General features: G+C 40.6%; 1 protein-coding gene across 4 annotated transcripts in view; it reads right to left on the reverse strand.

Moving 5' to 3' along the window:
• Positions 1-1,005: 1,005 nt before the first annotated feature.
• Positions 1,006-14,148, reverse strand: part of LOC140389715 (run domain Beclin-1-interacting and cysteine-rich domain-containing protein-like) — a 111,396-nt gene continuing 98,253 nt past the window's right edge. For 3 of the 4 annotated variants that reach the window (XM_072474155.1, XM_072474156.1, XM_072474157.1), the window contains one exon: positions 1,006-7,236. In XM_072474155.1, the coding sequence (XP_072330256.1) occupies positions 7,073-7,236 (164 nt within the window). In that variant the 3' untranslated portion in view covers positions 1,006-7,072. Of the gene's footprint in view, positions 7,237-9,011; positions 11,031-14,148 lie in introns of those variants that run through there. The other variant, XM_072474158.1, reaches the window with a different exon arrangement.

Genomic DNA, 14,148 nt, shown 5'->3' on the forward strand with positions numbered 1-14,148 from the left:
CTTGAGTGTTGTTGGAGCTGCACTCATCCAGGCAAGTGGAGTATTCCATTACTTGTACCTTTTAGATGGTGGACAGGCTTTGGGGAGTCAGGTGGTGAGAGTTACTCGCCTCCGGCTTCCTAGCTTTTGACCTGCTCTGGTAGCCACAGTATTTATATGGCTTGTCCAGTTCAGTTTAGATCTCTATTTCCTAACACACACCAGTCGTCAGTCTGCCAACAAGAAAAGACTCATTTTGCAAACTATTTTGTGTTAGCTAGCCAGTCTATTGCTCCCGAATCTCTCCAGAAATCAGAAATCATCACTCTCTCTGGCCTCTTCAGCACCAACTTTCCACTGCTCCACCATTGGCAGTGATGCCTTCAGCAGCCAAGCCCCAAAACTTTCCACCTCTTTCTCCATGCTTCTGGTCATTTGTCCTAATAGTTCCTTTTGTGCTTTGGTGTCAAAATGTAATGTTCCTGTGAAGTTTTTTGCTATGTTAAATGGGTTATATAATTTGTTGTTGGACATGTGAATCTTATGGTAACAAAATATGGCCCATTCCAGAGAATTAGCAAGGGTAATTGAAGTAATTTTTGTGCTTCAAGAAATCGATCTAAGCATTGTAAATAATGATGACAATTGTGAATATCAGATCATTTAAATAAAACCCATATTGTTCAATATCTATTTTTGTATTTCAGGGACGATAATTAGAATTTGTGCCTTCTGCACATGCTTTTTGTCTTTTTGAAAGCAGCCAAGAAAAAGCTTGCCATAAAACATTGGACCTTGCTCACCTAAATTGGCAGTTGTTCCTGTATTACAACAGCAACCACACTTCAGATAATTGTAGATCCTTAAAGATAAAAACAGCCATTCAAATTAGACAGAAACTAGGTTGGATTGTAATGTTACAAAAATGCACTGTTTGATTTCTCTTGTGTAATAAACTCAATTGAAGATTGAAAATGGTACTCCAAGTTCGTTGTCCTTAATTTAAAAAAAAAAAGCCACAACACATTTGAAAGTAGTTTGTTTTATTGTGGATGGGTTATTGAATATAGTTACCATGTAACAATATAATGTTCTCATTTCCAGTTCTAAACACGAGATTTGTCAGAATAGGACTGTTTACAAATTGACACATATATACAGTTTAAATAGTCAGTGCTTTGCTTTTTCAGTTTCAAATTATTTTTTTGCCTTCAACTTTAGGACATTCAGAATGAGCACACTTCTATTTAAATTTAAGGACGCATATATACAGTCAATGTCAGTGCTTTGCTTTTTCAGTTTCAAATTTTTTTTTGCCTTCAACTTTAGGACATTCAGAATAGCACACTTCTACTTAAATTTAAGGAAGCATAAAACACAACAAAAAGCTTTTAAAATCCTGCAAATGTTTCAGGACTTGTATGCTTAAGCCAGAATTTAATGCATTTAACTAGGAATGATGCATCGCATTAATGAAATTAGTTCTATAGCACACATTTCCAGATATACACTACATTAGAATATTACACCTTGATTAAATGGGGCTTTCTACTAAACTAGTCAGTGAAAATGCATTAACCCGCTTCTCAAAACCACAGACTTCTATGAATAATGCAATATCCATGTTTCAGAAGAATTTGTACTATTTTTACATACATCTGATGGAATTGAGTTTGGTTTGCTGCATTCCATAAAGCTAAATCATCAAAAAGTAGTCTTAGGGTTGAAATTTAACTTCAGTGAGGGTGCAAAACGGGCAGTAGAATGTCTGCTACTTAATATATACAGTGTGATTTTCTGGTCCATGAATTCACGTCATGCTAGTCAGAATATTTCTCAACTTGTTTTAACAATTACAGTTCTATACATTTTATTCATAGAAAATACAAACAAATATATATCAGCAAATTCCTGTAATGTTGCCTCTTCCAGTTTTAAATTTTTTAAAATAAATGATCTTCTTGAAGCAGTCTCCAAAGCTGCCACAAACCAAACAAAACCAAATACTCAATATGCAAACATATAGACCATAGTGCTTAACAAATAAGTAGCGACCTTTGAATGTATAATTTTGAAGTAACCCAACATTGAAAGAAAAGAATCAGCTCAGGAGAACTAGCACCACATAGATTTGTCATTCATCTGCATTTGATCTGCCAACCAGTGAAATAAGATTTTAGCAGCTTTGCATGGAAAAGAATACAAACTGAAAAGCGGACAGGATATATAGGTTATCTCCCCAAGACTCATTGTTGGACCACTTGGTGATTTTTAATGCTCTTCAAGGAAATAACTTTCTTCTCTACTAGGTTGTATGCCATCCCAATAAGACACCAACGTTTGAAAACATTTAGACAGAGGAATTGATGATATAAATTGTTAAATAGTTTTTGAACATGAGCACTTTTTAGTTGTTTAGCAGTTTATTTTTCCACATCTTCAGTTTAAAAATTAAAATGTGAATATTTAACTCCCCTGCAGAAAAAAGGAATAAATCACTAACATAAGGCATTTGCACCCTATTTGTATATTTACATTCAGCAACATGTCTCAAGACATTTGAGAAAATGGAGAACTATTTTCCAAACATCCTGATCTTTCGTTTACTGCAGTATACATTACTTTGAGCCGAAGATCAATGAACTGTTACAATATTACACACGTTCACATTCTGCCCCAAGATAGCTAGACACCATAATATTAAACTCTGATAGCTATTAGCAACTGTACCAATCAGCCATTTCAAAAACTTAATTAATGCACTTCATTCCTCCCAGCTTACAAAGATAACACACTCGCGAGGGCATAATTGATTTTTATTCCCCAAACTTCTCGAAAATTTATAAAGTGTAATCAGATGATGGGAAATCTGTAGCACAAAATTATTTTAATGGTGTTTTATATTGTCTGAATGAAAAATTACAACTTTTTAATATTAACTTTCTGAAATCATGGGGGGGGGGGCGTAATTTACAACATTTCACAATGATGAAAAGTAATTAGTATCACAATCTCCTTTGAAAAAGATAGCACAGAATGATTAACTGATTTGGGGAAGGTGGAAAAATGGTGCGGTGCACATGCTGTAAAAACAGGAATGTTCAAAATCAAACTCATCCTATCTCAGCCTATATTTCTTGTTCAAATTGCATATGCTACAAACGCAATGGCACAGAGGAAAAGCGGGCTGGTTACATTTCCTGAACACAAAATAAAGGACCTCCCTTCATGTTCCCGGCTCAAATATGTAGCATTAATGATTTTAAGATTTTTTTTGAAGGGGGGGGGGGGGGGAGAGGGGGAGAGAGAAAGGAGACAAGTTCACAATATTCTAAGATGGTACATTTTCTGTAATAGATTAATATGAAAATGTGCGTCAGAATGTAAATCATAAGCATTGGAGACTTCAGTTTTTTCTAATGTATTCTTTCATGGAATGTGGTTAGGCCAGCATTTATTGCCAATTCCCAATTGCCCTCAAGAGGGTGGCAGTGAGTCACCTTCTTCAACACCTAAAAGTCCATGTGATCAGGTACAACATTGCTATTAGGAAGGAGTTCCAGGATTTTTAACCCAGTGGCAGTGAAAGAATGGCAATATTGATCATAGATATTGATAATATCACAGCATTATTCATAGATCATAGAATCTAGTGCTGAAGGAGGCCATTCGGCCTATCAAGTCTGCACAAGTTCTTGGAAAGACCACCCTACTTAAACCCACGCCTCCACCCTATTGCTGTAACCCAGTAACCCCAACTAACCTTTTTGGACACTAATCTGTTGGATGATGAGGTAGAAGAAATATCTGGATTTTTCCATTCTCAATTGTTAAACAGCAAACTCTTCCAGGGCTATTTCTGTGGACAAGGCGTCCCACTATCAAATAGCTTGTGACAAACATTTATGTGGCTCACATATGAATAAAGGCCACAGCAAAGTAATGGAGATAATCCCTTGGAAAAAGCCAATCTTTAGGGAGAGAAATTTGGAAGAAAAAATGCATGCATTTATATAACTGAGAAGAAATGTTCTTATTGATCACCATACTCCTATTTTCCAAGCAGTGGTTGCATTCACTGCTGCCTATGCGACAACTGTTACTACAAGGCAATAGCTGTTTATCATGAAACAATCTGGTGGATATTCACACCATTAAATCCATCACAGACAATCCTGCTTTCAAATATCCACATGCAGTGAAATCCACAGTCAGCATTTTCCTTCCCAGTTCGAGGAATACGAAAAGCATTGCAGCACCCTCACTGTTACTCTGGATGAAATCAGGTAAAAACACCATCAGGGATTACGTTTTCATGTGCTGGCTCTTATCATATCACTTCATGCACTTGCCTAACTGCCCATCAGGATCTAGGAAATCAGGTCTAGGAAATATTAGTTATCAGCCACAATCACAGCAATATAAATCAGTGACCATCTTTACACAATTTGTCTTATTTCTACCTTCTGCAAACATAAATTAATAGTTATTTCTACTGTTTTTGATTATATATCTTTGATACTATTTCCAACGGAATTCCGATAGAAAAATGGTTATTAATGCAAGAACTGCTCCCTCTAGGGCGGCACAGTGGTTAGCACTATTGCTTCATGGCACTGAGGACCCGGGTTCGAACCCAGCCCCGGGTCACTGTCCGTTTGAAGTTTGCACATTCTCCCAGTGACTGCGTGGGTTGCACCCCCACAGCCCAAGGATGTGCAGGGTAGGTGGATTGGCTATGCTAAATTGCCCGTTGATTGGAAAAATTAATATATTTTTAAAAAAGAATTGCTAACTCAATGTCCACGATTTTTGATGCAAGCAGAGTGCTTTTGGCAAATTAGCTCACACAACAAATGTATGATCCACCATCCAATAGAACACGACAGCACCAAAGACCCTGCAGCAAAGATTAAAATGAGATTTAAGAAGCGCTGGATCACTCAACTGAGATTCAGACGCCTTACAAAACTCAGGCTTCATGTTAATATATCGTCTGAGCCTCTTCAATTGTGTAATTCACACATACAAATCCAATCCTCTTCAGGAAATGGGAATCTTAAAGATGGTGAGTCTATATCAAAACTTCATAATTCGATTGCATATGTCTTTTTACATTGGTGTCCAATATTTATCTTCATCATAATAATGGAATAGACAAGAATGTGTTTTTTAATTGGATTGCAATAAACCTAAACGTTGTTATGTATAAAGCGTGAACAATTAAAAAGGTTTGCTGTAGCAATGAGAATGGTCCAAACAAAAGTGAGAGTCCCTGAAATATCAAGTTGAAGATAATTGAAATGATGAGGTTTTACAAACCTCACAGCAACACCATTCTCACATGATAAATTGTTTTAGAAACAACTCGTTTGGAATTTTAGAACTCTGCAATAAGCATGTTAGGTCAAAACTAAGGTAGATTTCACACAGTTATGAAATTTTTCAAAGGCAATATTTTTTGTTTAGATTAGTCATAAACGCTTGGTAAACAATCACGTCTATAACTTCAATCACAATACCACCCTTCTGTGTTCAGCCAAGAGTATCTGATACAGGCACAATACTGACCAGTTTTTCCTCCACCTGAGTTAAGACATCACATTACAATTAAACACCAAACCTTCCGGCATTGTGGTGAAGAGACAGGTTTTTCTGCATTAGTATATGGATTTTAATTGGCTTTATCCAGATCCTAAACATACAAATACAAAACCTCAATATACTAGCTTTTGCTCCATCTGCTCCATTCTGTCAAATCCCAAGTCCATTTTATTTTGTATACCAAGCTTGCCCTAATTAATTTCCAAACTATTCACTGCACAGTAGCGAGTAAAGCTGAACAGAGTAACCATCGTGCAACAAAATAAAACAGCAGAGAATTATACCAAACACATCACAACAACAGCAATGCTTCCTGAAGGTATCTCACTTTACAATCACTTTTACAATCTGTCCATTGCTATAATATAAAGAGTCTAAAATAGTAGATATGCATATCTCTTGCTAGAAACCAGTGCAGTGTATATGGGATTTGTTGAATACATTACAGTTCATTATCCCGATGACAGTACGATGAAATAGTCTGATCACGAAAAAGAGTATCAGGAGACTCCTCCAACCACCCCACTTCACTAATAACCTGGCTGTACGATACTTTAAATGCTAGGTTCTGACAGCTAGTAAACAAAAAAAAAAAAACTGTTAAATTCACGCCAAAACTTATTTCTTTAATAATCCTTTCGCTATCCTACAGAATCTAAAATTAAAATAAATCTACACATTCTTGGCAAGTCTTATTTATTGGACAAAGTACATGTTAGCAGCTCAAATAGGGCAGTAACATAAATTGGCTTTATGCAGTTAAACCTGCAGTATCCCAAAAATATTAGTTGTGAAAATTTGATGAATGGAACACTAAAGACTCTCTTTGGCATCATTCAACATTGTAGTACCTAGTCCTAAATGATCAGATCACTGCAGCATCGATAAGGTATCAATGCCATAGTGACAATTAAGTACTGCAAACAAATTAGAACACCCAATACCAAAAGGTGAGAATTTTTGTTTATAGACATTATTTTAGTTGTCTCTTCAAGATCTCTATGTATCTGCCTTCAACCAGAATGGTAAGAACCTGGAAGGAAGCAGATGCATGTATGACAAACCAAACTCGGTTCAGCTGACTGAAAACTTGCTCACTTTGGCATGAATGTCGACCATTCCTGGAATGCACCCTGTAGCAAAAGGGATGAATGGTGTCTGTTATAATACACACAATACCAGGATTGGGCAGTCTCCTCCCCTCCCAAAAAGAGCTCGTTAGACATTCATGTAAAAAGATACTCTTAAAAACTTTTAAATAAACAAAATTGTTCAACAAAAAGGACAAATGAAGCGTTATTAACTATTTGATGAGAAAGACACAATCACTAAATTTCTGTTCTTGGAAGGCAATAGATAGCATCTTCATTATAGATATGTAGCATAGGTGTAGGCTATAGTGCCAGTTCGAATAAAAAGTGCATGAATCAACTCTTCTTCAAACCAAAATTTCAAGTGGTTTTGTCAACTTCTGCGGTCTTCTTCTTGGTTAGTCATAACTTGTACTCTGTGAACTCTCCTCCTCGTCACCCTCAGACTCCAAGTACAGTTCTATAGTCTGTTTGGCAAGGAGTTCTTTACGTGCCTGCAACCGGTCACACCGGGGACACTGATCTGACTTAAAGCAGCACCTGTGATAACATGCTTTACATTCTGCAGAGTAAAAAAGATGAAGACTGTTTTTTTTAAAACACTCTACTCAAACCTCAACAGCAGTTCAAAACATAATTTAACATAAGTGAACTTATTTGGTGTTACACCACCAGGTTAAAGTCCAACAGGTTTGTTTCGAATCACTAGCTTTCGGAGCACTGGTCCTTCCTCAGGTGAATTTCTAGCTAGTGATTCAAAACAAACTGTTGGACTTTAACCTGGCGTTGTAAGACTTATTGTGCTCACCCCAGTCCAACACCGGTTGTTAACAGTTTAATGCTTAAAATGAGTTATAGAAGCTGCAGCAATGATATGACAGAGTTCAAATACCAGAATCTATGAGAAAGAATTTTAATGGGAGGTTTTCCCAGGACAAACCATACCAACCTCCCAAACAGAATGAACACAGGTTAATGGGTAAACATAGATAACCTCCATTTATAATCACCTTTAAGTTGGTTATCATCTCAAGCGGCTTTTCAAAGTTGTGATAAAAGGACAAATGGACACCAAGTCAAATGACATATATTGAAAAGCTTGATCAAAGAGGTGGGTTTTGAGGAAGGTCTCAGAAAAATATTGGAGACAGAGGGATTTTGAGAAGAAAGTGCAGGACATGAGAACAAGATGGCTGTCAATAGTGGATGGAAGGTGCAAGGAATACACAAGAGATAGAGCTGAAGGAACAGAATAAAAGGTTCCAGGTGGAGGATGGCCACAGGAGCTTTGGAGATGACAACGGCATGGATGAATGGACAAGAGTTTCAGGAAATGACTGATGCAGTGGCAGACAAAGTTACTTAGGTGGAATTAGACACGCTGTGTTGTAGGGAGCATGGGGTTGAAAGATCATTGTGGGGTCACATTGGACAGCAATAACACAAACATTCTGATACATGTAGAGATAGTGGCCAGGGAAGAGAACAGGATCTGCAGCGGTGACCCAAGGTGTCCTAGGCCCAACCATCTTTAATAACTTTTCATCCATTAGGTCATTAATTGGAAGGTTCACTGATAATTGCAGTGATCAGTTGCATTTCCAAAGCCTCAAAAACCAAAGCAGTCTGTCCTCAAATGCAGCAAGACCTGGGCAACATCCAAGTAAATTTGTCTGATATGTGGCAAGTAATATTCATGCCACACAGCTGCCAGTCAATAACCTTCTCCAACAGAAATCTAACGATTGCTGCTTGACATTCAACAACATTCTATCGCCGAGGGAACAAGTGCCCTCAGCCCGAGGGCAGCACAGTTGCGCTGTGGTTAGCACAGTTGCTTCACAGCTCCGGCGTCCCAGGTTCAATTCCCGGCTCGGGTCACTGTCTGTGCGGAGTCTGCATGTTCTCCCCATGTCTGTGTGGGTTTCCTCTGGGTGCTCCGGTTTCCTCCCACAGTCCAAAGATGTGCAGGTCAGGTGGATTGGCCATGCTAAATTGCCTTCAGTGTCCAAAAGAGAAAAAAAGGTAGGGTGGGGTTACGGGGATAGGGGGATAGGGGGATTGGGTAGAGTGCTCTTTCCAAGGGCTGGTGCCGACTTGATGGGCCAAATGGCCTCCTTCTTCACTGTAAATCCTATGACTCTAAGTCATGAGTGTGGTGAATTCTCTCCATTTGCCTGTTCCAGTGCAGTTCCAACACATGGAGCTCAACACCATTAAGACAGAGCAGCCCATTTGATCAGCAGCCCATCCATGACCTTAAAATATTCACTCCCTCCACTACTGACAGCAGTGGCGACCATCTACACGACACAACTTGACAAGCCTCCTTTGATATCACTGTTCAAATATGTGATCTCTGATCACCTTGAAGGTTAAGGGCATCAGCTAAATGGGAACACCATCAACTGCAAGTTCCCTTCCAAGGCACACACCATCCTGACCTGGAACTATGTAGCTATTCCTTCACTTTTGAGAGGTCAAAAGCTTGAACTCCCTTCCTGAGAGCACCATTACCTATATTACACTGTTTGCAGCAATTCAAGGCTGCGGTTCAGCACCACATTCTCACGGGCAATTAGGGATGGGCAACAAATTCTGGCTTTTCCAGTAATACTCACATCTCATGGATGACTTCAGTCTGTCCTCTACTTAATGGAAGAAATTGTGGGTCCAAGACTCCAGAACGATATGGATGGGTTGGTGGAGTGGCCAATAAAGTGACAGATGGAATTTAACACAGAAGTGAGGGGTCATGCATTTAGGGAGTTCAAACAGTTATAGGGTGTACATAATGAATGAAACATACTAAGAGGGGTAGATGAAGTGAGAGATCTTCGTGGACAAGTACACAAGTCCGTAAAGACAGCAGTTTCAAGGAAACAAGGTTAAGAACGCATATGGAATGCTCTTCTTCACTAGTAGAGGGATAGAATATAAAAGGATATAATGTTGGAATTGTAGAAAACACTGGTTAGGCCACAACTGGAATACGGTGTGCAGTCCTGGTCACCACATTACAAGAAGGACGTTATTGCTCTGCAGAGAGTGCAGAGGTGGTTTACAAGAAGGTTGCCAGGGTTAGGAAAGTGTAGCACGAGGGGAGATTGGATAGGTGAGAATTCTAGAATTAGGGGACATAGATTCAAGAGGAAGAACGTTTTTTTTTTTTCTTTTTTTTTTTTTTTTTTACACAGAGGGTAGTGGGAGTCTGGGAGTCACTGCACAAGTTGTGGTGGAGGCAGAGGCCCTAAACTCTTCAAAAGTACTTGGGTGTGCACCTCAAATGCTCCAAGCTACAGGGCAATGGATCGGGTGCGGGAAGGTGGGAATAGAAAGGGCACCTAGGTGTCCTTGGTGCTGTCAATTTTCTAAGATTTTATGGATGTTGGACAAGCAGTCTGACACCACAGAATTCGCAAATGGGGTCAAGAGAGTTGGCACAAATATTTGTGGAAGCTGACCCAGTATGTTTGGATAATGTAGCCACGCGAAACATAGACGGTAGGGGAATGTAGGGTGGCAGAGTGAAGAACTTTGGAGAAAAGTACCAAAAAAGGAGAAAAAATGAAAGGTGGTATAATTGGGTGCCAGAAAGAACAGATGGGAACGGCCCAAGAGAAATAAGAACCACCCCCACCCCCACAAATTATGGATTAGCTCCAGAACAGAAGACTTTTCCAAAGTATATATACCTCTTAGTATCCCATGGAACATTTTGTTTTTAAATGTTGATATGACCGAGAGTTTATTTTGTCTTTTTTTAAAAACACAGAGTTCGGAAAACAAAAGTAGTTTTAAGCGATTTACATTTGTATTGGTAAACATTAGAAATAAGGTATAGCTTTCAGTGGGTTTAAGTGCCTGCAACGGTAAAACAGATAGTTAGATTCATGCTGGACAAAGGTGTTTGTATGTGTGGGGGCTGGTTAAGTTCCAACTGTGTTTCTATTGTGCTTAGAGGGGGGCTGCGGTGTGAATACATAAACCAGCAGTGGTTGCTTAACAATTGGGGCCTTCTAGGGTAGAGAAGCTTTTAAGTTTTAGTTTAACTAATTGGATTGCAGTTGAAGATAGATAGTGGGAGAGAAGGTAGCTCTCGCAGCTCTGCTAGAAGCAGTTGGTTTGGAAGGCTAGAGGGAGGATCTCTCTCAGCTTTGCTAGAAGAAAAGCCGTACAATGGAGTAAAAGTTCAGGTTTGGACGGCAGCTAGCTAAGGAAACCAGAGAAATGAAGAGATGTTTCCAAGGTAAAAAGGTGTTAGAACAGAACACAGTTTGTTCAGTAAAGATAGACAGTGGAGACATCAGAACAATGTAAGAAGTGATCTTCAGGTTTGACAGATTTTACTGCAGTCTGTGGAATGCAAGTTGAAATAACTATGAAAATCGGTGGCGGGATCTCGGAGTTTGTGTAAAAGCAGTTAACATAGAATATAGAACAGTACAGCACAGTACAGGCCCTTCAGCCCACGATGTTGTGCCGACCATTTATCTTAATAGAAGATCAACCTAACCTATACCCCTTCAATTTACTGCTGTCCATGTGCCTGTCTAAGAGTTGCTTAAATGTTCCTAATGACGCAGACTCCACCACCTCTGCTGGCAGTGCATTCCACACACCCACCACTCTGTGCAAAGTACCTACCTCTGACATCTCCCCTATACCTTCCTCCAATCACCTTAAAATGATGTCCCCTTGTGACAGGCATTTCCACCCTGGGGAAAAGTCTCTGGCTATCCACTCTATCCATGCCTCTCATTACCTTGTACACCTCTATCAAGTCACCTCTCTGCCTTCTTCGCTCCAGTGAGAAAAGTCCGAGCTCCCTCAACCTTTCTTCATAAGACATGCCCTCCAGTCCAGGCAGCATCCTGGTAAATCTCCTCTCTACTCTCCAAAGCATTCACATCCTTCCTATAATGAGGCGACCAGAACTGGACACACTATTCCGAGTGTGGTCTAACTAGGGTTTTATAAAGCTGCAGCAAAACCTCGCGGCTCTTAAACTCAATCCCCCTGTTAATCAAAGCCAACACACCATACGCCTTCTTAACAACCCTATCAACCTGGGTGGCAACTTTGAGGGATCTATGTACGTGGACCCCAAGATCCCTGTTCCTGCACACTTCCAAGAATCCTGTCTTCAACCCTGTATTCAGCATCCAAATTCAACCTTCCAAAATGAATCACTTCACATTTATCAAGGTTGAAATCCATCTGCCACTTCTCAGCCCAGCTCTGCATCCTGTCAATGTCCAGTTGTAGCCTGCAACAACCCTCAACACTTTCTACAACTCCCCCAACCTTCGTGTCATCAGCAAACTTACTAACCCACACTTCCACTTCCTCATCCAAGTCATTTATAAAATGACAAAGAGCAGAGGTCCCAGAACAGATCCTTGCGGGACACCACTGGTCACCGACCTCCAGGCGGAATACTTTCCATCCATTACCACTTGCTGTCTTCTTTTGGCCAACCAATTGTGTACCCAGACAGCCAAATTTCCCTGTATCCCATGCCCCCTAACTTTCTGAATGAACCTACCATGGAGAACCTTTTCAAATGCCTTACTGAACTCCATACGCACCACATCCACTGCCCGACCTTCATCAATGTGTCTTGTCACATTCTCAAAGAATTCAATGAGGCTTGTGAGGCATGACCTGCCCCTCACAAAGCCATGCTGACTATCTTTAATTAAACTATGTTTTTCTAAATAATCATAAATCCTATCTCTCAGAATCCTTTCCAATATTTTGCGCACCACAGACGTAAGACTGATGGGTCTGAAATTCCCAGGGACTTCCCTATTCCCTTTCTTAAACAGGGGAACAACATTCGCCTCCCTCCAATCATCCGGTACTACTCCAGTGGAGAGCGAGGACGCAAAGATCATCGCCAACGGCGCAGCAATCTCCTCCCTCGCTTCCCGTAGTAACCTTGGGTATATCCCGTCAGGCACAGGGGACTTCTCTATCCTGATGTTTTTCAAAATTTCCAGCACATCCTCCTTCTTAATATCAACCCGTTCGAGTCTATTAACCTGGTTCACACTGTTCTCGTGAGCAACAAGGTCCCTCTCTCTAGTGAATACTGAAGCAAAATATTCATTTAGGGCCTCCACAGGCACAGGTTCCCTCCACTATCCCTGATCAGCCCTACTCTCACTCTGATCATCCTCTTATTTCTCACAAGTGTAGAACGCTTTGGGGTTTTCCCTAATCCTTCTCGCCAGGGCTTTTTCATGCCCCCTTCCAGCTCTCAGTTCATTTTCGAGTTCCTTCCTGGCTACCTTGTAACCCTCGAGAGGCGAGTCAGGTCCTTGCTTCCTCAACCTTACGTAAGCTTTCTTCTTTCTCTTGACTAGAAGCTCCACTTCTCTGGTCATCCAAGGCTCCTTTACCTTACCATTCCTTCCTCCTCTCAGTGGGACAAAACTATCCAGCACTTGCAGCAAGTGCTCCTTAAACAACCCCTACATTACTGTTGTGCATTTCCCAAGAACAATTGTTCCCACTTTATGGTCCTCAGCTCCTGTCTAATAACAGTATAATTTCCCTTCCCCCAATTAAATACCTTCACATACCGTCTATTCCTATCCCTCTCCATTATTATGGAGAAGGTCAAGGAGCTGTGGTCACTGTCACCGAAATGCTCCCCACCAAAACATCTGATACCTGGCCTGGTTTGTTGCCGAGCACCAAGTCCAATATAGCCTCCCCCGAGTCGGCTTATTTACATTGAGTCAGGAATCCTTCCTGTACACCTGGCAAACACTGTTCCATCCAAAGCATTTGCACTCAGGAGGTTCCAGTTAATATTAGGGAAGTTGAAGTCACCCATGACAACAACTCTGTTACTTCTGCACTTTTCCAAGATCTGCCGCCTCATCTGTTCCTCTCCCTGCTGCTATTGGGGGGCCTGTAGAAAAATCCCAATAAAGTGACTGCTCCTTTCTTGTTTCTGACTTCCACCCATACTGACTCAGTAGACAAACCCTCCTCAACTACCTCCCTTTCTGCAGCTCTGGTGCACTCCCTAATTAACAGTGCCACTCCCCCATCTCTTTTACCTCCCTCCCTATTCTTCTGAAAACATCTAAACCCCAGAATATCTAACAGCCACTCCTGCCCCTGTGAAATCCATGTCTCTGTAATGGCCACAACATTGTAGTTCCACGCTCTAAGTTCATCTCCCTTATTCCTGACACTCCTTGCATTGAAACAGACTCATTCCACTGAGTGCAACTTTGCCCTATCTATCCTTCCTCAGACTGCTGCGTACTATTTCTGCCTGTTCAACAGCTACTCTATCCTCTGATCCACAGCTCTAGTTCCCAACCCTGCCAAACTAGTTTAAACCCTCCCGAAGAGCTCTAGCAAACCTCAGGATATTGGTGTCCCTCCAGTTTAGGTGCAATCTGTCCTTCATGTACAGGCCCACCTTTCCCAGAAGAAATCCCAACGATCC

The sequence above is a fragment of the Scyliorhinus torazame genome, chromosome 14, assembly GCF_047496885.1.
Source record: "Scyliorhinus torazame isolate Kashiwa2021f chromosome 14, sScyTor2.1, whole genome shotgun sequence".
Taxonomy (NCBI): domain Eukaryota; kingdom Metazoa; phylum Chordata; class Chondrichthyes; order Carcharhiniformes; family Scyliorhinidae; genus Scyliorhinus; species Scyliorhinus torazame.